The sequence below is a fragment of the Kryptolebias marmoratus genome, linkage group LG10, assembly GCF_001649575.2.
Source record: "Kryptolebias marmoratus isolate JLee-2015 linkage group LG10, ASM164957v2, whole genome shotgun sequence".
NCBI classification, from domain to species: domain Eukaryota; kingdom Metazoa; phylum Chordata; class Actinopteri; order Cyprinodontiformes; family Rivulidae; genus Kryptolebias; species Kryptolebias marmoratus.
In genome coordinates this window covers 5945496-5969397 of record NC_051439.1, presented here as the reverse complement: position 1 = coordinate 5969397, position 23902 = coordinate 5945496, and the positions used below count along the sequence as shown (strand labels likewise).

Genomic DNA, 23902 nt, shown 5'->3' with positions numbered 1-23902 from the left:
GAGGATCGTTATAGCCACTTTTGTGTTGGCTAGGGTCAGCTAGCTGTGGGAGCCATCTTGATTTGTCCAAAAGGTAATCAGTTGTAGATGTACAACTAATGATTCCTTTCAGAGAGTTTTATTAAAGTACATCTGGTGGTATAACTGCTCGCCTTTAACTCCAAAAACACACCCCGAACTGACAGGATGAAGAGTTTCTGTGCTTCCTGTTACAGTTTTGTGTCAGCTTCTCTGAACTGAATAAAAGACCCCTTCAAAAGTAACCAAACACCAGCCCCACCAACTTTCCTACCTGTTGGTGTGTGAGTTGTTGTGCATGAACCAGGAGCGGTTGTTGTCCACGTACATGGCCCAGGCCTTGTCGTCCTTCCCCAGCATGACGTCCTTCAGGACGTCGCCCCGAGCGACGCCGAAGGCCGGGTCCGGGTGGTTGTCGTAGCGGTCCACTGTCATCTCCCAGTAATGGACGCCGCGGGAAAAGGCCGCGCTGCCCATCACCACCCGGTCGTCATAGCTGCTGCACGACACCGTCAGGTTGTCGTTGGAGAAGACGATGTCTGGGTGAGCGGACGCCGGGTCGAAGGTGAACCAGGCCACTGAGGAAGAGGAGCCCGGTGTTAATGATGTCACTGACTGCCGGGGGAGGGGGGAGAGGAGGGGGTGACGATGACTTTGACACACATGACATGATTCTGGATGAGGAGAAGTTACTGTAACAGAACGATAACGAAACGGATGAAAGGAAGATTCATCGTTACTAATACCTCATAGTTAATACTCCTTATAATAACTTACAATAAAATATTTAACTTATTATTATTAAACTTAATTATTAGAAAAAGAAAACTGAGTCAGACAGTCGGCAAATCTTAACTGGCATCAAATGGACAGCACATCTGGGACAATCAGGTGGACAATTCGACGATAAATTCAAGATGCATGTAGAGCTTGTTTAATTATTACAGGTCTTCGTATGTCTGTTCGCAATATATCTCATGAACCGCTGCACGGATTTTAATGAAACTCACAGAAAGTAATCACTGGATATACATCTACAGCTGGTTGCCTTTTGAAGTCCACTTGATTCAAGATGACCGCCACAGAAAACTAATCTTAGGAAACACAAAAATGGCTATAGCTCCATCGGTTTTACAAATACCGAGCTAAAATGTGGTGCGGTAGCAGCCGAAGCTAATCCACGACACATATTCCAAGGAGCAAGTGATTGCACAGGATCTGTGCTTAAAATTATGCTTTTAACTATTAGTGTCAATGCTGTTTGTCTGTTAGTAAAATATCTCATGAACCACTGGATGGATTTTGATGAAACTTTCAGGGAGTAATCACCGAATGTACATCTACAACTGATTAACTTGTGAAGTCAACCCAATTCAAGATGGCTGCCACAACTAATCACCCTTAGCGACACAGAACATGGCTATAATTCAGTGATATTTACAGATGTTGAGCTAAGGTTTGACGTGGTAGTAGCTGGGAGTCAGGCAATATCACAAGATATAAAGCATAACATTATTTTTAAGGTTTGACCTAAACTTCATCATTTTTCATTATAAGACGATTTTACTTTAAAACTCCAGCATTAAAGATGGTTCCTTAAAGGAATGCTAGGTCTTCACATATGGCTAACCTCAAGTTTGTACATTCAAAGCTTTTGTTGTGCTAAAAATGGCTGAAACAATCCATATTTATTTTAATTTAATCACTGTTGTAGACAGAAACCAGACTGAAATGACAGGAACTGTGATGGTTTGGTAATGGAGGTCTAAAGATTTATGAGTCAGGTAATAATAAAATTAGTCTTGTTCTGGTGAACTGTTTCGTTTTTGTCCAGATGAAACGCTCAAATGCTAGATTTGCGAACCCGCTTGACTCAGTTTCAGAAAAAAGACAGCACATGTTAGTGTTTCGTAAATCTATCGCGTATCTTTTCACGGTCTGCACAGAGAAAACATGACCGATAAACAGGTGGGCTTTTGTTGTTTTTATGGGCTCCACTGGATGTGCTCGTCCACGGCTTTTACTGCTGTCCCACGTGCAGCGCGCCTTTTATTGCCTGCTTTAATTTCCCAGCAGAAATAAACCCAAAGCCAGGTAATGGAGGCGCGTATTAAATGTTTAATACGTGGAGCCCACAGAGCAGCAAACTGCCCCCCTGCCGGGTTGAGTGGGACGACCTCACTGATGAAACAAGCGATGGCCTGGGGGAGATTCAGGAGGGAGAGCCATCCATACCTGTGCCTATAGACTGAATATCACATGGAGGGACTCCAGCTGAAATGTGAAATGAAGANGAAGGAAAGCAGGGGAAGAGAGTGGAGCGAAGCAGTGCGGGCGGTGTAGAGGGGTCGGGGGGGTGGGGGTGGGAGAGAGCAGATTTGGTCAAGGAAGCTGGTTTACCTCAGAGGCCAAAAGGCTTTCCCCAAAATGAAACTAAAGATCTGCTAGAAACAAAGCACCAAAGACTTGGAGTAAACAACAACAACAACAACAAAGAGAGAGAGGGTCTGTTCAGGCCAAGAGAGGTGTGCTCGTCGCCCGTTACGCAGAGGAAATAAAACAGGCGAAACATGTCGGAGTCCTTCAGCTGCTCTCCTGGATGACGAGCTTTCCTGAACTACGCACAGCAGCATTTACGGGATTACAGACAAAGAAGCTGCCGCTGGACGCCACTGACTCAAAGGCTGAAACACACTCAGAACACAAGTCAGCTCCTGCTGCCGCTCGGCTGAAACCTGCACAAAATCAGGAAGAAGATTTGGGTTATTGTTTCTTGTGAAATAAGGAACAGGTGAATGCTGAGGTAGCAGTTTCCCAATTTTAGCCTTTAGCTACAGTTTTGCTGCTTTTAGCTCGGGTTTCTGTGATTTCAGCTTCAAGCTATGGTTTTGAATTTTTTAGCATTTAGCTACTGTTTTGCTGATTTTAGATTTTAGCTATTGTTTTGCTTGTTTTAACTTTAAGTTACAGTTAAGCTAATTTTAGAATTAAGCTTAGCTTTCTGTAGTTTTGGCTTTAAGCTATGGTTTGGTAATTTTAGCTATTAGGTACACTTTTGCTGATTTTACCTTTTAGCAAAAGTTTAGGAAATTTTAGATTTTAGCTACTAGTTTGCTACTTTTTATAGCAACTATTTTGCTAACTGTAGCTTTGCCTATCTTATCTTTTAGCTACTTATTTTAGGATTTTAGATTTTAGCTACTGTAATGCTAAATTTATCTTTTACTCTCTGTTTGGTAACTTTAGCTTTAAGCTACTCTTTTACAAATTTTACATTTTAGCTCCTGTTTAGTTAATTGTATCTTATAGCTTCTGTTTTTCCTCATTGTAGCCTTTAGCTACTGTTCTGCCTGTTCACATTTTTTTCCCACTGTCCTGCTAATTTTAGTTTTTGGCTACTGTTTGTCCGTTTCTTCTCGGCCACAGCTGCGGTTCTGCTTATTTTAACTTGTGTTGGGATCATTTGTGCGTCTGCTCTAAACTTTACCAACTCAGTTTCAGCTTCTTCATCACATTTCAGAGAAGTCCTTCAGCTTCTAGTGAGGATTTATTAAGTCTGAAATCTCCCTGAGAATCCTAATCATCCAGAGAACACTGTGTTGGAAACAGTTCGGTAGCAATAATAATTAATATATATAATAATATTTCAATTTTCTGGATTAATTTAGAATTTATTGACAGTAAAATGAAGTAATTAAATAAATGAAAAAAAAGCCAAGACTGGTCTGTAATCACAGCAATGAATAATGATTTAGTAAGCATAAAAGAGCAGGTTAAAATGCTGTGTGTGTGTGTGTGTGTCTGTGTGTCAGCTACCAAATACCTCATGAACCACTGGATGGATTTTAATGAAACTGTCTGAAGCTAATTATTGGATGTACATCTACAACCGATTTGTGTCAGTCCAATTCCAGATGGCCGCCACAGCTAATCCGCATTAGCCAAAACAAAAATGTCTATAACTCAGTCAGTTTTATAGATATTGAGCTCAAATCTGATGTGGTAGTAGCTGAGAGTCATCCTCAACACATGCACTGAGATCCTGCGATATGCATGAGATTAAGCGTTTTGTTGTTTTGATCAAAATGAATAAATCCTGACAATTTCTCATTATTATGATCTTAGTTTACTCTGCCATGGAAGGCACTATATGGATGCCAGAATAATTAACCTCAGTTTATTGAAATTAATTGCAACTCTCTTTAAATGGAAAGCTTGGTCAGTAACGATACTTTTGTATCAAGCTTTTTTTTTTTTATTTGCATCGAGAACATTTTCATTGGAGAGGGGAAATTTGATTCGATTTCAAAATAAAAATGTACATTAGATTTATTTTGATTTCAGAGTAAAATAAAACGAACTGCAATTAATTATTAACCACCTGACAGCGCATGCAGTTTCAGTCAGAGGCTTTCATCCACTCATGAGTGTCATAAAAACTTTTAATGTTTATTTTGTACAATTTGAACAGTTCTTTATCCAGGGTGAAATGATCAAACAACATACAACTTTAATGGTTTTTAAAAACAAGTTTATATTTGGTGTGAACTTCCTTTGATCCACACAGGGTCAAATTATACATACACGCTTATAAGTGGTGCTAAATCTTCTAGAAGGGCTTTTAATTTGACAAGGCCATGCCCTGTTAACTTCCTTCTCCAGCATAAAACTGATTTGTTTAACAGCACTGACTGGATTGACCTATATTCAAACGACTGGAAAGTCCAGGGACTCACTGAAGATCTGAGAAGCAGAAGAAACTGGTTCAGACCCAGGAACCTCCAAGGGTCAAGCTCGCCATGAACTGGAACTGCTGGAAGACCGGTGTCCCTGTCCACAGTGAGGACAGTTTTATCACCATGGACTGAGAAGTTTGACTGAAACCTGCAGCTGCTCACATGAACAAACCAAATGTCTCCTGGAGACAGGTTTGATGGTCAGATGAGACAAAGACTGATCTGAAGGATATTTGGAGGTGTCAAGATGAGCCTTTCAGACTGACGAACAGTGTACCAACTGTCCAGCATGGCGGTGGTGGCATCATGCTGTGGTTCTGGTGCATTAGACAAAATATTCAGAATAATGAAGGAGGACGACCTCCAAATTCTTCAACTTCATGTTGACTCAGCAGCTGGACAGTTCAAACTTGGACCCAGTTGGACGTTCCAACAGGACAATCATCCCAAACTCACAGCAGAACTGGTTTCTGATTGGATAAAGCTGCTAAGGTGCTACATTTCTGAAATGGCCTTCCCAAAGCTCCAACCTCGCCTGAATGAAAAATTTGAAAAAGTCGGGTCCGTGCAGGGAACCAGCTACTACGAATCAATTCTACCAAGAAGCGTGCAGACAGAATTGTCCCAGGAACTTGTTGATGGAGACAAAAAGCCTTGCTGAGAGACATCTAAGCAAATATTAGAGGGGGATGTATGGACATGTCTGAGCCTTTATGGATAATTTGACTTTGTGTCGAAGAAAATCCACAATAAATTTAAAAACCATTAAAGTTGTGTGTTTTTATAATCATTCAGTAGTTTAAATATATCAATAAAAAGCCCCAAACCAATAGGATGTTCATGTCCAGGATGAGAGAATGGAACCTTCTGACCAAAAGCGAACACCTTATTAAACTGAGCATTTTAACCACCTGACAGCTTAAAGAGTAACATTATCTTTACTTAAAGATCCACTGAGAGGGAAGAAGAGAAGGAGGTGGTGCTCAGCGTACCCTCAGAGGTCTGCATGATCAGCGTCTTGCTGTACTGGCCCACTCCGCTAGCGTTGAAGGCCTTCACTCTGGACTTGTAAGTGCTGTTGAAGTGGAGCCCGTCCACCGTGCAGATGGTCTCCGGCCCCACGTACACCTCCTGCAAGGACACCCAGCACTTCCTGGTTAATCTGACACAACAGCAAGTGCGCAACTATGAAACGGAAGGAGTCCCGTCAGGCATCTGAAAGGCGTGTCCCACTGGGGACGTGGTGATGCTAAGAAACTGGAAGTTTGTCGATCGAGGCGTGGGTTGCAGCAGCCTACAGTGGAGTATAAATACACAGGACACCGAGCTTAGGATGACGCTGCGATGGTAAGTCTCAGTGAGTCAGAGAGTAGAGGAGGATGAAAAGACTTCCATCAGCTTTTTGGGTGACTACATAGTTTTTGGTTCCTGAATATTTTGGTAATTGGATTATTTTTTTCTTTTTTTTCCCATCAGGAACCAGTATGAAAAACAATAAACCAGTGGTAATTTGGTTTTTGTTTGAAAATACAAAAAATGTACTTGAAATGTCAGTGTTGGAGGAAAGTTGTGATTAATAAACATGGAGTAAAAACAACATTTTACTAAAACAGTGAAGTAATCCGACCCGTGATTGCAGGAAAACTGGGCTGCACCATAGGATAATCTGAAGTTAGCTTCTTATTCCCAGCTTCAGATTCGTCAGGTAGGTAAGGGGCCATCTTGCAGATGTTTTTTTTTTTTTTTTTGACAATCCGACCATTTTAGATTTGCTCGGCATTCAAAATTTAAAATCCTTTTTCCTTGTCAAACCTGCTCTAAATTATTTTACACAGAATACAAATATGTGAAAACACAGTTTGCAATTTATGGAATTTAAATTGTAATCTAACTCTAATCTGTTATTTATAAATTGTCTTTAGAGCGTGAATGGTTGTTTGTCTCTGTGTCCCTGTGATGGACTGGAGACCTATCTAGGGTGTCCCCGCTTCTTGCACAGTGACTGCTGGAGATTTACTACGTTCCGTTGCGAATAAAATAAGGGTTTATGAGATATGCAAATCAATGCATTCTGCCGTAATTTATATTATACGCAATGTCCCAGCCTTTTTTTAACTGGTGTTGCAGAAAAAAAAAGGACTCACAGCTAAATAAACGACTTCTCGATGAGCACCAATAAAAGCTGATTTTAAACACTTGGCTGGGGGGGCAGCATCTCAGATGTTAACAGACATGGATATCCTCAGCTGAAAGAATCACTCGGGAGGTTTGAGTTGCTGTTGTAACAAAGCAGAGCCCGGACTGTATAGATAACTGGGGGTGGGGGATTACGGGGATGGATTACATGGTGGATCTCAGCGTGGAGAATGGACACAACTTTGATCCCAGATCACCACTCTTGCAGGGTGGTTCCAGCTGACAGCTGCGTTCCAGGCCTGCCCTCCTCATGGCTGCCATTAAACGCCCTGCTACGCTGAGTCACCTGACCCTCGGGTTTGGGACGAAGGGGATTGGCCCTCGCACTTGACTCGGGGGGATTTCAGCCACGAAACGTTGCTTTCAACAAGCTGGTGTTCCTTTTGGCACCAAGTGAATAAGTCTTTGTTCCAAAACATGGAAGGACTGTCCCGTAAAGGTGAGTTATGACTCTTACCGTTCCTTTTTTTTCAAAAAAACACTTTTTTGTTGCCATTTCTAGGAAAAGTAGTGTGGAACCTGTTAAAGAGTGTAAGATCCCACCTGGGACAAAAAGAGCACCTGCAGAGGGAAACCTTACCCTGAACGGACCGCCGTTTCCGTCATCCAGCTCTAAAATGTATCCCTCGACAGCGATGGTGGAGAGCGGCGGCTGTTTCCATGACAACGTGGCGCTGTTGTTCTGTGTGCAGCATTCCTCTAGTTGGAGCATGGGAGCAGCTGGGACTGAGGAGGGGAAAAAAAGCAGGCCAGATTACAGAGATATGAAAACACACACATACACACACGCTCCAAACCTGATTTAACTCTGCGGTGCACAAAGACAGGATTTGCGTTATTCAACTTTGTATTACAAACACACCCGACTTTTCTGCTGTTTTGACTAATGTCCAGAATGTGTCAGCACATCAAATATGTCAGACGGTGTAAAACAGCTGCACACGCCTTCATTTTTGGGAGGGTTCTAAAAGCTAAACGGGTCACATTCAGGAATGAGCTTTCTTTAACTCCAGACTCGAGGGATCTCTGTCACAGATAAAGAAGGACACTGGCTTACAGGGTAGAACATCAGTGCCCAGGAAAGATATAAATCACATAAATACCAGAACGAAGAAAGGGTTTAATGTTCATATTTTTAGAACAATCTGAAGACAGAAAAGGCTCGTAGGGAGCAGAGCACAGATGACCTCTTATTGGAGAATAAAACTGCATATTTGAGTTGTAAAAAGAGCCTCCCTGGCTCTGCGTCTTACCTTTCATCTGTACAAAGTCCAGCTGGTGGATGGTTTGCAGGAGGGGCCCGCTGTCCAGGGTCAGGTCAAAGTCGCTGGTCATCCTCGGGGTGAGGGTTCCCTTCCCCCACTGACTCTCTGTCATGTGGACCCTCCGGATCAAAGCATCAGAGATCTGAGACGAGCACAGGTTGAATGAATCAGCTGATGAAACTTGTTCCTACAGAGGGTTCTGTCCACATGTCACTGTCTTATCAGCTCCTCGGACTGAGCGACAAACATGTGAACAGAACTGAAGAGTTTTACCTTTCAAAATAAAACCCAAATTCACCAAAAAAGTTGGGACGTTGTGTAAAATGTACATAAAAATAGAATGTATTGATTTGCAAATCTCATAAACCCAGATTTTATTCACAGTGGAGCCTTGTAATAATGTCAAATGTTGAAACTAAGAAATACAATTTTTTGGTAAAAAAAAAGGGTGGTAGTTTTGAACTTGGTTGCAGCGACACATCCCGAAAAAATTGGGATGTGGAGGCAAAAAGGTTGTAAAAGTAAGTGGTACAAATAAAAAACAGCTGGAGGAGCATTTTGCAGCTAATTAGATTAATTGGCAACAGGTCAGTAAGAGGACTGGGTAAAAAAAGAGTATTTTTAGAGAGGCTGAATCTGCCAGAAGTAAAGATGGGCAGAGGTTCACCAGTCTGTGAAGAATCTGGAGAAATCTCTGAGCTCAAAGGACAAAACTGAAAGTCAGTACTGGATGGTCGTGATCTTCAGGCTCCCAGGGGCCACTGCTTTAAAAACAGGCCTGTGTCAGGATTTGAGTTTCTTTTGTATTGGGATTATTGTTTCGTGTTTCTGTAATTCTGTTTTATTTCTTAACACTGTTTGGTTTAATATTAAGTTATGTAGTTTTGCTCCCTGTGCCCTCTGTGTTCCCTGTCATCATACACGTTTCCTCAGATCGGTGCTTGTTTGCCCGCCACACCCATCTGCACCTGTCACCTAGGTCCACTTACCCATTCCCCTCTGCTTTTAAAACCTGTTCATCTTCTTCACTTCCCCACTGGCTCATTGTCGTTCACATGTGCTGTCCGGATTCCCTTGTGTGCCCTTCTGTCTGCCTCGTCAGCATTTTGTTTTTGTTTCCTTTTAGAAAATAATTTTTCTTTGGGGCTCCTTGTGTGTCTGCATTTTGGGTCCAAATCCTTCAACCATTATCCTGACAGTCTGATTCTGTTCTGGACATCACTGAATGGACTCAAGTCACTTCCACAGATCATTTTCTGTTTTGTGGTCTAATGAAAAGTCTTCCATTTTAAAGAGAAGAGGGACCATCCAGCCTGTTATCAGCACACAGTTAAAAGGTCGGCCTCTCTGATGGTATGGGGGTGCATTAGTGTCTCTGGTATGGGCAGCTTACACATCTGGAAAGGCACCATCGATGCAGAAAAGTACAGGTTGACAGGTTTTAGAACAACGTCTAGTCCTATACAGCAAAGACTCAGGACTGCTCAACATCTAAATCCTCCATCAGAGCAGAATGGGACAACATTCCCTCTAAAACCTCCAGCAGCTGCTCTCCTCAGTTCCTGGATGTTTACAGAAGAGGAGAGGCTTCACAGAGGAAACATGGACCTGGAACAACTCTAAAGAGATGTGTTGCTGCCATCGAATTCAAAATGACCTCTTTCCCAAACAATGGTACAGTTTCTTCGTTTCAGCATTTGATATGTTTACTGTGTTCCATTGTGAATAAAATATAGGTTTATGAGATTTGCAAATCATTGTATTCTGTTTTTATTCACATTTTATACAATGTCCCGACTCTTTCGGGGGGATTTTTGGATTGTAACAAGAAGTTGACTGTTTTGGAGCAGCTGTCAAACTGCCTCCATCCTAACTTTTACATCGGTTTAGTCAATATTATATTTGCCTTTTACCCAAGATTTTAAAATATGGAATAAAAGTCAATAAGAACGTTCCGACATACAAAATCACATTTGGGTTGGAAAGTTGTTGAGTTTTTTTTTTTTTCTCCAAATTTTCAACAATTTCTTGTATGTTTAGTGACGAGTTACCAAGTTAACCAAACGCTGTTTCATTTGCAAGAACGCGATTGTGACCCCCCACTAAGTGTGGTCACATTTATTTGGTTTAATTGTTATTTTAGTTTAGGATTTGACTCTGTTTTCACATTTTTGGAGCAATGGCACGCAGTAGCAAAGTTCGCTGCTAGATGGCAGAAGTGGGACATTACGGGCTTGACGGTGCAATATTTCTGTGTAGAAAAAGCCCCTCCATTCAGAGGAGAGCTACCAGCAAGACAACACCGTCTCCTGTGACTCACTCGTGTTTCCTGTTAAAACAGGTTATTTGTATCTGCCTGCCTGTCCCTTCACCTGGGACCTGCAACAGATTCATGGGGGCTCGTCCGGGATCGGCGCCACTGCTTTAGACGTACCGGCTGCTGATCCAGTGATACATGAACACCGGGACCAGGACAACTACTTGCTGTTGTAGGGAGCTGCCATCCAGTGTGTGACCACAGAAGCAAGGTGACGTGACTGCAGCTAAGGGGCTGGCCATTTGGTGTCCAGGAAAGGAGACCAGAGGAAGTAAGTCTTGATCTTCAAGGGAGCCAAAGTGGCATCCAGGGCAGCACGTCAGCGCACACCATGTCAGTAGCACGCAAGGAACTGATCTGGGGCATCAAAAAGAATCTGTTCCAGCTGTCTGGTTCTCAAGCCTACGAGGTTGCAAGAACATTGGGAACAGAGCAGCCTGGGGCAGACAAGCTGAGTTCAGCTGATGAAGAAAGCTGCATAGATTATATCCTTACATTTATGCAATCTGAGGAATTGGCCAAGTCTGAGGATGAGGGCTTGGGCCATTTGTTGTCATTGAATGATGTTGTTTTGAGTGTGATGGAAAACTGTGATTCAGTTGAAATGCCTATCATTTCAGATAAGGATTTGCAAACATCTACCTCTACGGTACACATCCCATCACCACATTTCACTACAGAATCACATAATCCCAGCTCACACACCCACATGACCATGCCAAATATGGAACATCTACAACTGATGTATGAAGAACTGGGAAAGAAAATACAAGAATGTACTGTCACGGCAGCCATAACACCAAGCTTAATGGCCACATCTGTGGGAACTGACCTACTAGATCGCCAGCAGGTTGGAGACCCTTTAGGGACTAACACGACCCAGCCTAGTAGCCTGCCACATCATCAGAGTCCTGTTAATCTTCCTCCACGCCACACGCCAGAGAGATTGGTCTCTCTACAAGATCTTGCCTATCTCCAGTGAAAAGAGTTCAGGATACATGGAGGCCAAGTAAGTGACACTACCTCTGACATCACATATAACAGTATATGCAAACAAATTGACGAAGGACTCAAAGAAAGACATACTGAGGGTGAAGTCATAAGAGGGGTACTCCGTGCAATCAAACCTGGCAACTTCAGAGATATGTTGACGAATAAAGATGACCTCACCGTCACAGAGCTAAAAAGCTTCCTCCAGTCCCATCTTGGTGAAAAGAGCGGAACAGAACTTTTTCAAGACCTAATGTGTGCTAAACAACATGAAAACGAAACACCACAGCAATTCTTATATAGAATGGTTGGGCTCAAACAAAGAATAATGTTCACTGTTAAACATATAGCCTCTGCTGTCAAATACGATGCATCTACAATACAATGCATATTCTTAAACACAATATGTCAGGGTTTTGGGGAGAAATATGAGTATTTTAGGCAGGAGCTCAAGCCACTCCTTTCCCAGTCTACCATATCTGATGAGGCTCTGCTGCGACAAGTAATCAAGACTACAACCGAGGAAAGTGAGAGAAAGCGCAGGTTGGGCCGCACCATTACACGCAAAGTAACTCAAGCTTACAGCGCTCAGGCTGATCCTAGCCAGAGATTACCAGTTGAAGCCCAAGTTAGCACAACTGTGAGCAATAGCGACGATACAATACAGAGGCTGAGTACACAAGTTGAGGCCCTGACCCAGGCGATGGAAACCTTGAAACTGTTAGTGACACAGACCCAACAAGTGGAACAGCATGCTCCCCCCACTCATCACCGTCAATCTGACCAACCCAGACCCTTGAGAAAAGCACAAAAGCCATATGGTTGTCCCAAATGTGTCACACTGGCTAATCCAGATTGCAGCCACTGCTTCATTTGTGGAGAGGAAGGCCATCGAGCTGTTGGTTGTTTGAAGAGATCAAAGCAGCCGGGAAACGGGACCCGGTCAAGGCAGAGGGACAACCCCTGACCGGTTCTGAACAAATGTCCCAACGCAACCAAAACACCACCTCAACACAACATAAATCCAAGGAAAGCCGTATCATTAAGACCAACAACGTGGCACGGCCATGCAAGTTGACAGCCCCACTCATTGGCCACAAATCTCTATTAAAGTGTAGTATAGCTGGCTATGCTACCACCGCCTTACTGGACACAGGAGCTAATGTGAGCCTACTCGATCGTGCCTGGAAGGAAAAGTACTTACCTGGTGAAGAAGTTCGACCACTCAGCGAACTATTGGATGACCCTCTCCATGTTTCTGCGGTCACTGGTGATGACATTCCATATGATGGGTGGATGGAAGTGGTGGTGAACCTGCAAGGTAATAATGATCCAGACTTATCCATTCAGGTGCCGTTTTTAATTAGTCGTCTGGTGTTAGATAGGCCGATAATTGGTTTTAATGTCATCCAGGTGCTCATTAAAAACAATGAGAGTCAACCTAAGCTTATGTACACTCTGTCTACCCTCCTTGCTGGTTCAATGGAGATTGATAATGGCAGTGTAGAGGCCATTGTCAATTTCATTCAGACTCAGAAGGTTCCAAACGAAGAACATGCTACAGTGAAAATCGGCTTTAAGAAAGTCATCATCGCAGCAGGCCATGTAGCTTACATTACATGCCGAGTTCCAGCAGACATTAACTCCTCAGAGCCATATGTGCTTTTTGAGCCCGTCCTTGAAAGCGTGAGGTTAGGGAGCTTGAGTATTGGGGCAGGATTAGTGGCGACTCACAAATCAGACAGACCATTCATCAAAGTACCCATCGCAAATCACTCCAATCAGGATGTGACCTTGCCAGGGCGAACCGTCTTAGGCAGCATTGAACCCATTGTTAAAGTCATAGAGACAGATTGTCCTAAAAGTGGTGAGAATTTCACCTATGTAAACGCTGTTAGTCCCTTGCTGGGAAACAACCAAAATCAGGCGCCACCTTCCGCACCACTGTGGCATCCACCTGTGGATGTCAGCCACCTAACAGATGAGCAACAAGAAGAGGTGAAAAAGATGCTGTTGGAGGAATCAGGGGCTTTTGCTCAAAATGATGGTGATATTGGTGACATACCCAGCCTCCAAATGGTCATCAATCTCAAAGATGAGGTTCCTGTCCAAAAGTCCTACACTTCCATCCCCAAACCACTCTACCAAGAAGTTAAGCAGTACATTCAAGATCTTCTTGCCAAAGGCTGGATTGTTAGGTCAAGGTCGCCCTTTTCAGCACCAGTAGTCTGTGTCAGAAAACGAGATGGAACACTCAGGCTGTGTATTGATTACAGGTTGTTGAACCAGAAAACAGTACCTGATCGACACCCACTGCCTCGCATCCAGGACCTCTTGGACACCCTCGGGGGTCAGAGCTGGTTTAGCATTCTCGACCAGGGAAAGGCATACCACCAAGGCTACATGGCTGAAGGATCCCGCCACATGACAGCTTTCATATCCCCTTGGGGCCTGTACGAATGGGTGCGGATACCGTTTGGCCTCTGCAATGCTCCTGCTGCATTCCAACGCAGCATGGAGGAGATGCTCACCACACTGCGTGACGAATACTGTATCCCTTATCTTGATGATATTCTGTGTTATTCTAAATCTTTCAGTGAACATGTGGATGCAGTACATCGTGTTCTGAGAGCTCTGCAACACCATGGTGTTAAACTGCGGCCTACAAAATGCGAGCTGTTCAAGAAAGAGGTCAGATATCTAGGGAGGTTGGTCTCAGCTGAGGGCGTGAGGGTGGACCCACAAGACATACAGGCTGTAGTAGCTCTCAAGGAAAAAAAACCTACCACAGTGGGAGAGGTACGGCAGTTACTGGGGTTCTTGAGTTATTATCGAACATATATTCAAGACTTCTCCAGGATTGCCAAGCCACTGTATGAGCTACTACAAGTTAAAGAGTTCCCAGATACTACACAGAGGAAAGAGAAAAGGTGTAAAGGAGTACAACTGTCATCAAAAACACCCATTCAGTGGAGCGATACTCACAAGACCACCCTCGAGCAGCTTATTGATGTCCTTTCACATCCACCTGTATTGTCTTATCCGGATTTTGAGCTGCCCTTTGTCCTTCACACAGACACCAGCCAACAGGGACTTGGTGCAGTCTTATACCAGCGACAGAGTGGAAAGCTAAAAGTCATTTCATATGGCTCAAGGACATTGACTCCCGCTGAAAAGAACTACAACCTCCACTCTGGGAAGTTGGAGTTCCTGGCGTTAAAATGGGCAGTGTGTGAAAAATTCAGGGACTATTTGTTCTATGCACCACACTTTACTGTGTACACAGACAATAATCCACTTACTTATGCGATGGGCACAGCAAAACTGAATGCAGCCGGCCACAGGTGGGTGGGAGAGCTTGCTGACTTCAGGTTCAGTATAAAATACAGACCAGGAAAAGTCAATGCAGATGCTGACACCCTTTCCCGTCTCCCACTTGACATCCACGGCTACATGGAGAAGTGTACTGAAGAACTCAACAGGGATGCGATCCATTCTGTGTGGGAAGGAAGTGAGGCTGCCAAAAGACATGATGTTGCCTATGTTGCTTCTGTCAACCTGGCTCAAGATCCAGATTCAACGGGTAAAACAGCATTACCTACCATTAGCCAAAATGAACTGGTGAGAGCCCAGAGGCGAGATGAGACCATAAAAGAGATCATAAAGCTGAAACAATCAAAAGCAGTGCTCACAGGAGAAGACAGGAAGAGAGTCAGTGGCTCTGTGAGAAGACTGATGCATGAATGGGGAAAGTTGCACATAGAGTCTGATTTGCTGTACAGGAGAGCTGGAGGGCGGAAACAGCTGGTCTTACCTGCTGAGTATCGACCTCTTGTGCTTAAACACCTGCACAATGACATGGGCCATTTAGGAGCAGAGAGAGTCATTGGGTTAGCAAGAGAACGTTTCTATTGGCCCTACATGAAAAAAGACATTGAGGCCTATGTCACCAGACAGTGTCCTTGTATAAAGCAGAAGAAACCTGTGACTCATGACAGAGCGCCAATGGGAAGCATTGTGACTAGTGCACCACTTGAACTTGTGTCTATAGATTTCATGCACCTGGAGCAGAGCAGAGGGGGGTACGAATACATACTTGTATGTATAGACCACTTCAGTAGGTTTGCTCAGGTGTATGCAACACGAAATAAATCAGGACGAACAGCTGCAGAAAAAATATTTGATGACTTTATCCCGCGGTTTGGGTTCCCGGACAAACTGCACCATGACCAGGGACGGGAATTTGAAAATGCCCTGTTTACAACTCTGCAGAAGCTGGCAGGGGTGAACCACTCCAGAACGACCCCGTACCATCCGCAGGGCAACCCAGCTGAGAGATTCAACAGGACGCTGCTTCAGATGTTGAGAACACTGCAAGAGGAAGAAAAGAGTAACTGGAAGGAACACTTACCACAGATTGTGCATGCATACAACTGCACTAGGCACGAGGCTACAGGTTTTTCACCTCATTACCTCATGTTTGGGCGCCACCCTCGCCTACCAGTAGATCTGCTTTTTGGTCTAACCACAGAAAAGAAGCCAGAAACATCCCGAGAATTTGCAAACAAATGGGCTATGAGGATGAGAGAGGCTTACAGAATAGCATCTCAGAACAGCCAGCAGTCCAGTGCACGAGGCAAGAGACAGTATGACCGTCATGTGAAGGGAGTCGTTCTGCAGCCCAGTGACAGGGTCTTGGTTCGTAATATGGGTGAAAGAGGAGGGCCAGGAAAGCTGAGGTCCTATTGGGAACAAACAGTGCATGTTGTCAAAGAACGAGTGAACGAAAGCCCCATTTACAAAGTATGTCCTAAAACAGGTTGCGGTAAGATACGTACCCTTCACAGAAATCTCCTCCACCTTGTAAATGACTTGCCTGTGAGCATGCATGAACAGCTACAGAACAAAACATCAACCAGAGAAAGGCACAAGAGAAAGAGTCAAGCAGAAAAGTATGGACAGAGAGCACCATGCCAACACAGTGATTCGTCTGACTCTGAAGATGGTGTTTCCAGAACACAATATTGGTTAAGAGTGTCCAGACCAGCTGAAGCATACAAATCTCGCACCATGATCCCCTATGTGCCTCAGGAACAAACAGTGATTCCTCCATCCCCAGACAAATCGATTCAGGAAACTACACCACCAGAAGGAGCCAGGCTGCAGCCTATGCTCACAGGAGAGGAGCCTGTGATGAGGAAGGAAGATCAGTCCAGTGAGCTGGAATGGACAGGTGACAATGACGACGCACAAATTGTAAGCGATGACTATGAAGAGGACACTGGAGAGGAAGAGGGCCCAGCCATATGTGACGCCAATGATGACCGACCGATCTCACCCCAGTCCCAATCAGCCAGGCGATCAGCGCGAGAGAGGAGGCCCCCAAAGACATTGACGTATGTGTCCCTTGGCCAGCCATCTTACCAGCCTCAGGGGTCAGTGAACACTATTGGACTTTGTGGGACACCAGCATTTCCACCATGGGGTATACCCTCTGTCCCAGCGATACATTACACATCCTGTCACGCACCGTACACATCACTACCTTATCCTGTCATGATTCCATTCACTGCCCCTTCCTTTACATATTGACACATACTGATACATCCATGAAAACTGAAAAAAAATAAAACTGAAGTTCAAGATATAATATTTGTGATGGTTTAAGTTCAAGAGTGAAAGGTTGACGCTTTCTTTAATGCCGGGAGTCATTTTCTTTGTTGGGGAGTGTGTGACCCCCCACTAAGTGTGGTCACATTTATTTGGTTTAATTGTTATTTTAGTTTAGGATTTGACTCTGTTTTCACATTTTTGGAGCAATGGCACACAGTAGCAAAGTTCGCCGCTAGATGGCAGAAGTGGGACATTACGGGCTTGACGGTGCAATATTTCTGTGTAGAAAAAGCCCCTCCATTCAGAGGAGAGCTACCAGCAAGACAACACCGTCTCCTGTGACTCACTCGTGTTTCCTGTTAAAACAGGTTATTTGTATCTGCCTGCCTGTCCCTTCACCTGGGACCTGCAACACGATGAAGGTGAGCTCTCTGCAGCATTTCGTGACGTCCTGCTCGCAGCGCCTTTTTGTACCTGCAGGAAACCACTCGGGTCATTCTCCTTGATGACTTCCAGACAGTACTCCATGAGGCCTGTGGTCTGGCGGAGCTTCACCGTGCAGTGGGAGATCTGGTCCCGGACCACCTGCAGAAACACGGTGATGGGGGAAAAAAAAAATAAAACAAGTTGATTTAAAAAGATAAACGGGAATAAAATGATGGTTTAATAAATTGTTTAGACTGGTACTGAAAAAGGCAAATGGGTGGAGATGTGAAAAGGTGCTGAGGGATGGATGCATACCTGTAACAACATAAATGGAAATGATATTGAGAAGCATGGAGGCTGGCAAACAGAGATTTATCAAAGCTGTTCCTGAGAAGTTGAATAAAGCAACCAGGAGGAATAATAATGAGATTAATGGCAGGATTACTCCGGTGATTTAAAAAATAAATAAACCCTTTGAAACACAGACTGAGGGAGGTCGAGCAGGCTGGAGGGACATCGGCAGCAGATCCTGTTGCTGACGGAAGGAGAGTGACATTTTCTTTTCACACGCGAGCCGCGAGAATAGTCGTCACGGGTTACATCGGGGAGCGGGACGAGAGGAAACCAGCCGAAGACATGTCTCCGAGCGAGGGCGCTTCCCGCTTCATAACAACCGGAATCAAGGTGTTTGGAAGTTTGACAGTTTTCTGCACGTCACGATTCAATTTTTTGTTTCAGAAAAAAAAAAAAAATTGTCTGTACTGCACAATATTTGACAGATTTTGTGGCGCTTTTGATGGTGTGAGGAAGGAGATTCCCTTCTTTTTCTACTGATGTCCACAGTCTCTTTGCAACAGTGTGAAATAAATGGAAATGCTGGACTGGGGGTTGCTAGGAAACAGAAACTTCACTGCTGCCGTCGGAGAGGGAAATCCTCCGTGCAGCCGCGTGGAGACCAACGACAGTACGCATGAAGAAGAGCCGCCGATGACTGCAGCCGCGTGCAGCTTCTGTGGCACGGATAAATAATAAAGATCGACTGGATTCTAGTTATCTGGCTGCTGCCTAGGCAGTCAGAAGGGAGCGGGATAAATATTCACCAGTGCAGGGGTCAACCACACAATTTGCTCAGGTGCCAAAATTTCTTTCTGAGCAGACTCTGCAGAGGGCGGCCCTTAATGTGGAAGGTAAAAATGTTCAAAATAAGCATTAATGACAATGTTAATAACTAGAGATTCACAGAAAATGCAGCATGAATGTGGTGGCGCTGAAAACTTGTTGACGAAACTGAAATGAAAACACTGTTGAAGTGAACCAAGCTGGTGAAACCAGTAAATAAAAGCCAACATTAGCAAAACCACTAGCTTAAAGCTAAAATTAGCAGGAACAATAGCTAAAACCAAAAACAGTAGCTAACAGTTCAGACTGAATGATAGAACAGAACAGGAGTTTTACATTTGATCAGAAATTTAGGAATATATTTTGCACTGAGGGCAGCATGGTGTAGCAGTGGTAAGAGGTGTCGCCTCATAGACATAAAGTCGCAGGTTCGCCTCCCTGCCTCTCTGGGTGGAGTTTACATGTTCTCCCTGTGCTCACGTGGGTTTACGCCCACATGCATGCTAGGTTCATGGGTAACTCTAAAATGTCCCTAGGTGTGAATGGTTGTTTGTCTCTTTGTCTCTATGTGTCCCTGTGATGGACTGGAGACCTGTCCACGGTGTCCCCCCGCCTCACACACAGTGACAGACGGAGATAGACACCAGCTGCACCATGACCCGGAAAGGAAAAAGTGGATAAAGAAAATTGATGGCTATTTTGTACACTGGTAATTATGGTTCTTTGAGAGAAATGGGTGTCGGCAGGTAGGAGCTTTAACAGAACCGGAGGGTGGCATCGGCCCAAGATACCAGAACGGGACAACAACTGCACGTCAGAAAGTTACATCAACGAAAGGGAGAACAGGTCGACAAACATTCAAACATGATTGCTGAATTTTAACCACATTTTAGTGAAAACTCGAGCCACATTTAGATGACTTTGGTGCTGAAATTACGGTGGATTTATACACTGCTTTGGAGACCTCTGACCCAATAAAGCGCCATACAAGTGCAGGCCATTTACAGATAAGTCGACTAATTTTTTATTAAAAACTGACCTCATACAGGCATGTATTATGAGCAGTGGCAGCTGGTGGTGATACTGGGTGGGTGGGGTAACAAGTACATTATAAAATTCTACTGATTACGTTTGGAACAGTGGAAGAGCCTCATCTGAGATACAAGGAACAAGCTTTAAAAACAACTTCATGCCCCTTTTTTTCCCCCCGACAATGACAATAACAACAAGAAGCCAAAACAAACAAAGCCAAAACGTGTAATACATGTCTACATATTAATATACAGTTTGTTAACACATTACACCAAATTTCTTGACACAATCAAATCATAACAGGTTAAAAACCACAGTAAAAAGACAGATAATCCTGGACAGCTCCGATGCTGTTCCAGACTTCAGCAAAATGTGGCGCAATCGGTTTTAAACACTGTTTGACAGTAATCTTCTTAGTTTTCAAATCTTTTTTTTGTAAACGTCAGGGAGGGCTCATTTATACCAGCCGTCCCTGATTATTAATGTCATCCTGCCGCCGACATTTCAGACACATGTTGCAAAAATGTTTGGACAGGTGAACTGCTAAAAGTATTGTTTCCTTTTGTAGGTTCATAAACCCAAATTGCTCACATTTCTGTTGTTTTCAGACAGAATCACGAGGAACTACTTCAGATTGCAGCCCCCTGCCTTAAAACAACACAGGCTGGTGCTCCCGGTCTTTTTTGGAAATCACACCGAGATGTTCCAGAAGGCGTCTCGGGCCCGGCTTTAAGTGTTTGGTGGAAGCCGTTACGGTTGCGAGTCGACGACGTCATCGACATCATCACCCTGTCCTTGTGGGTTACACAAGGACAGGGTGACTCACAGCAGAGGCGCTGGTACATCGGAATAAAAATAAATATGGTACAAACCGTAATTATACGAGGCACAACGGGAGAATGAGTCCTGAATGATTTTGCTGAAATTTGTTGAAATAACTTGACTGTTGGAGTTAAAACAAGCAGAACAGAAGCTAAAGTCAGGAAAACAGTGGCTTAACATTTTGAACATTTTGATACACGATTGGGTAAAATACCAGAAAGCTTGCGGAAGTAGTTCAACTGCAAAAAAAACAACAAAAAAACCAAACAGGAAAACAATAATGGTGGACGCTAACTCAGCATTTACACAATAAGGCGGCTTCACCGCTCATGGATTGGCCCTGCAACAACTGAGTCCTGAGATTTTTACATTCTTTTTATTTGTCTTTTAAAGACCCACTAACGCCTGAGAAGCTAAGCTTCGGTTCATATGTAAAAGTCGCTCGTTTTTTTAACCGAAGGTACAGGCTCCAGTTTTTCTCACCAGGACAACGAGTCACAGAAACACATCTGTAATCCCAGATGTAATCCCAGGTTGCTAAGATCCGGTCTGTTAATAATAAAAAATAAAAGGAGCCGCACACAAAAGCGGCTTCACCTTGGGGGTCACGTGAAATGAGGGCTGCTCTGAGTCATATTTACTTAAGTGAATTAATGTTTAATGCAATGGCACTAATCCTGCTCCATTCACTCTGCCTTTCAGGAGGGAAATCAATCAGCGAGAGGATGGTGTTCGGCCCCGGAGGAGGTTTATATCACTGTTAGTGAGGTCCAAACTGTCCCTGCAGTGGCCTGGCAGCGCTCCAGGAAGAGTTTCTCACTACTGTCGCTGCATACTAAACGCTGTTGATCCTCCCGACTGCTATAATACAGGTATAAAAACAGCAAACTGATCACGGGGAACTTTATTTGGTTCTCTTCCTCCCTGATTTGAGAATCACTGCTGCTGACAGAACAGCTGCTTTCAGCATTCATCAGTCGTCTCCCCCCCCCCGGAATCTGCTTTAAATCAGCTCCTCAATAAGATAAGATAAAAAAAAAAGAAGAAAAACTGCCGGCAGCGATGCTGTCGGCAGGATGATCGCTGGGAACGATTCATTCACTCATCCGGGGTTTGAGCGAGGGTGCAGGGGCTGGAGCGGCACGAGGCGCGGCGACGCATGGCGAGAGGGAAAGAACCATCCTGACGAGAGTTGTGAGAACATAAGTGACGGATTTCAAAGAGAGGAGAGAGACTGGAGGGGAGGAAACAGGAACGAACGCAGAGGGAGGATGGAGGGCAGAGTGTGGAGCGGAAGTGGGACGGGATCGCTGGTTAGAAGTGAAGGACCGGCATCGAACGCGTGACCTTTCATGCCCGAGCGTCCCAATAAAATCATCTCGTGTTGAGAAATGATGGAGTTAGAGCCAGTTTGGTCAAACCTTGAAAAATACCCTTATGCTCAACGTCATGTGATATCGCAATATCTTCTTTCACAACTCTGACTGCGTTGTGAATGAATGAGCTACTCCCATACCAAACGTTAGCTCGATACTTCTACAAATCACACAGTTGTAGTCACATTTGTGAGTGCTCAGTTTGATTAGCTGTGGCAGCCATCTTGAATGGGGTTGATTCCAAAAGTGAATGAGTTGTAGATGTACATCCAGTGATTACTTTCTGGGAGTTTCATTGAAATCCATCTAGTGGTTCATGAGATATTGTGCTAACAGACGAACAGGATTGACTCAAATAGGTAATGCCAAAGTCTGAAGCAAAGCTGCCATTTAATGGGCTGTACTCAAATTATGTGTTGGGGACAATGCTCAGCTACCACCACACCAAATTTTAGAACAATATCTGTGAAAATCAGTGAGTTGCAGCCATTTTTGGTCATTTAGCTGTGGCTACGATGCTAAAGCAGGTCGTAGTCAGTTTTTGTTGCTCCATATCTGTATCCAGTCAGACTAGCAGCAGTTTGTGGATCTGATGCTTTGTGCTGTGTTTGAGAGTCAAGCTCTCTGCCCCTCTTTCCTCCTCCTGTCTTCCTGCTGTAATTATTGGGCCACTGCAGCATTTTTTTTTGGCCTCGCATAGACACCATGGCTGCTGTCCCGACTTGTCCTCTTTCACCAGACAGAGTTTACAGCCGGGACAACACTTGTTCACAACATTTGTTACTCTTTGACCTGTCAGCAGTGCATGTAGATGATTCATGGAAGAGAAGCAAAACAGAGGAAAATGGGGGATTTATCAGGAACATTGAAACTGGTCACATTAGAGCTGGTTGTTAATGGGTGACAGGTGTTAAACTGTCCCGTCAGAGGAAGAGACAAGCAGCGCAGCTACTGATTTCTACTCTGTTAACAGATGGAGGGAAGAGCCGCCTGCAAACGCAAAGATAAATTAAAGACCTCGCATTCCTTGAAGGCAGGCATATCGCCCGCCTGCTTTCACGCCAGAGTTTTAGGCCCTGTCCACATGGAAACGCAGAGTTTTTCTTTGTAGAGACGGCACAGTTTACAGAAAAGTTTTCATCCACACGCAAACACAAAATGACCCAAAGGGTGTCGTAGCTACGCCTGGCCTGTATGTGGCGCTGTAGCACCGCCACAAAAATACATCAAAACCAGGAAAGAAGACGAGACGTCTTGATGGGAAATACATGAAGTCTGCGTAGATGAGTGTTCAGCAGATGACACATTTGATGACTAACTTTGCAGCAACACACAAACCGACTGATTTTATTCACAAAACAAAAGTATTTGGTTGCCTGTCCCATTTTACTGTCAGTTTCTCATGAATCCCTGAATGGATTTTAATGAATGAACTTTCCCAAAGTTTCATTCGACAGCGGATTAACTTTTGGTGTCTGGACTTCAGGGGTTCTTCACGTTTAACACGAATGAGTAAAAAGATGTTAATCAGCTGCTCGTGGTTGTTTTGGTTATGCATCATAACAAGATGTCCTTAAAGTAAAAGGTTTATGTAAAAAAATCCTTCCAGCTGCACAGCATCCAATACCAGAGGAAGTAATCATCCAAAAAAAGCGATTTACATTTAGAAAAAAAAGGATGAATGTAACAGAGCTACTCCAACATGCAGCAACCTTCAGCGGCGGAATTCTAGGAGGCTGGAGAACAGCACGGAGAAGCGAGGAAATATAGAGTGGAGCAAGGTTGGTAATGGTCTTAAAAAAAAAGCAGGATCTTGTAGATGATGCGATATTTGATGGGGAGCCAGTGAAGTTGCTGTAGGACTGGTGTCTTATGGTTGATAGAGCGAGTTCTAGTGATGATACGGGCGGCAGAGTTTTGAAATATCTGAAGTTTGTTAGATAAACTGAAAAAAAGTCAGTTACAATAATTGAGACATGATGTGACCAGAGT

At 44.0% G+C, this 23902-nt stretch overlaps 1 protein-coding gene and 1 long non-coding RNA gene across 5 annotated transcripts in view; both read right to left on the bottom strand.

Moving 5' to 3' along the window:
- Nucleotides 1-23902, bottom strand: part of trim9 (tripartite motif containing 9) — a 56407-nt gene that overhangs the window by 5346 nt on the left and 27159 nt on the right. The window contains exons 4-9 of one of the 4 annotated variants that reach the window (XM_037977877.1): nucleotides 17535-17720; nucleotides 8204-8357; nucleotides 7531-7676; nucleotides 5747-5885; nucleotides 2254-2292; nucleotides 293-596 (exon numbers count right to left, since the gene is read on the bottom strand). In XM_037977877.1, the coding sequence (XP_037833805.1) occupies nucleotides 293-596; nucleotides 2254-2292; nucleotides 5747-5885; nucleotides 7531-7676; nucleotides 8204-8357; nucleotides 17535-17720 (968 nt within the window). The remainder of the gene's footprint in view (nucleotides 1-292; nucleotides 597-2253; nucleotides 2293-5746; nucleotides 5886-7530; nucleotides 7677-8203; nucleotides 8358-17534; nucleotides 17721-23902) is intronic. The other 3 variants (XM_017415250.2, XM_037977878.1, XM_017415257.2) reach the window with 3 other exon arrangements.
- On the bottom strand, nucleotides 10301-11917 carry LOC119617412. Its single transcript, XR_005233657.1, has 2 exons — nucleotides 10754-11917; nucleotides 10301-10587 (listed from the first exon to the last, which is right to left on the bottom strand). It is a non-coding gene; the product is annotated as an uncharacterized LOC119617412 (long non-coding RNA).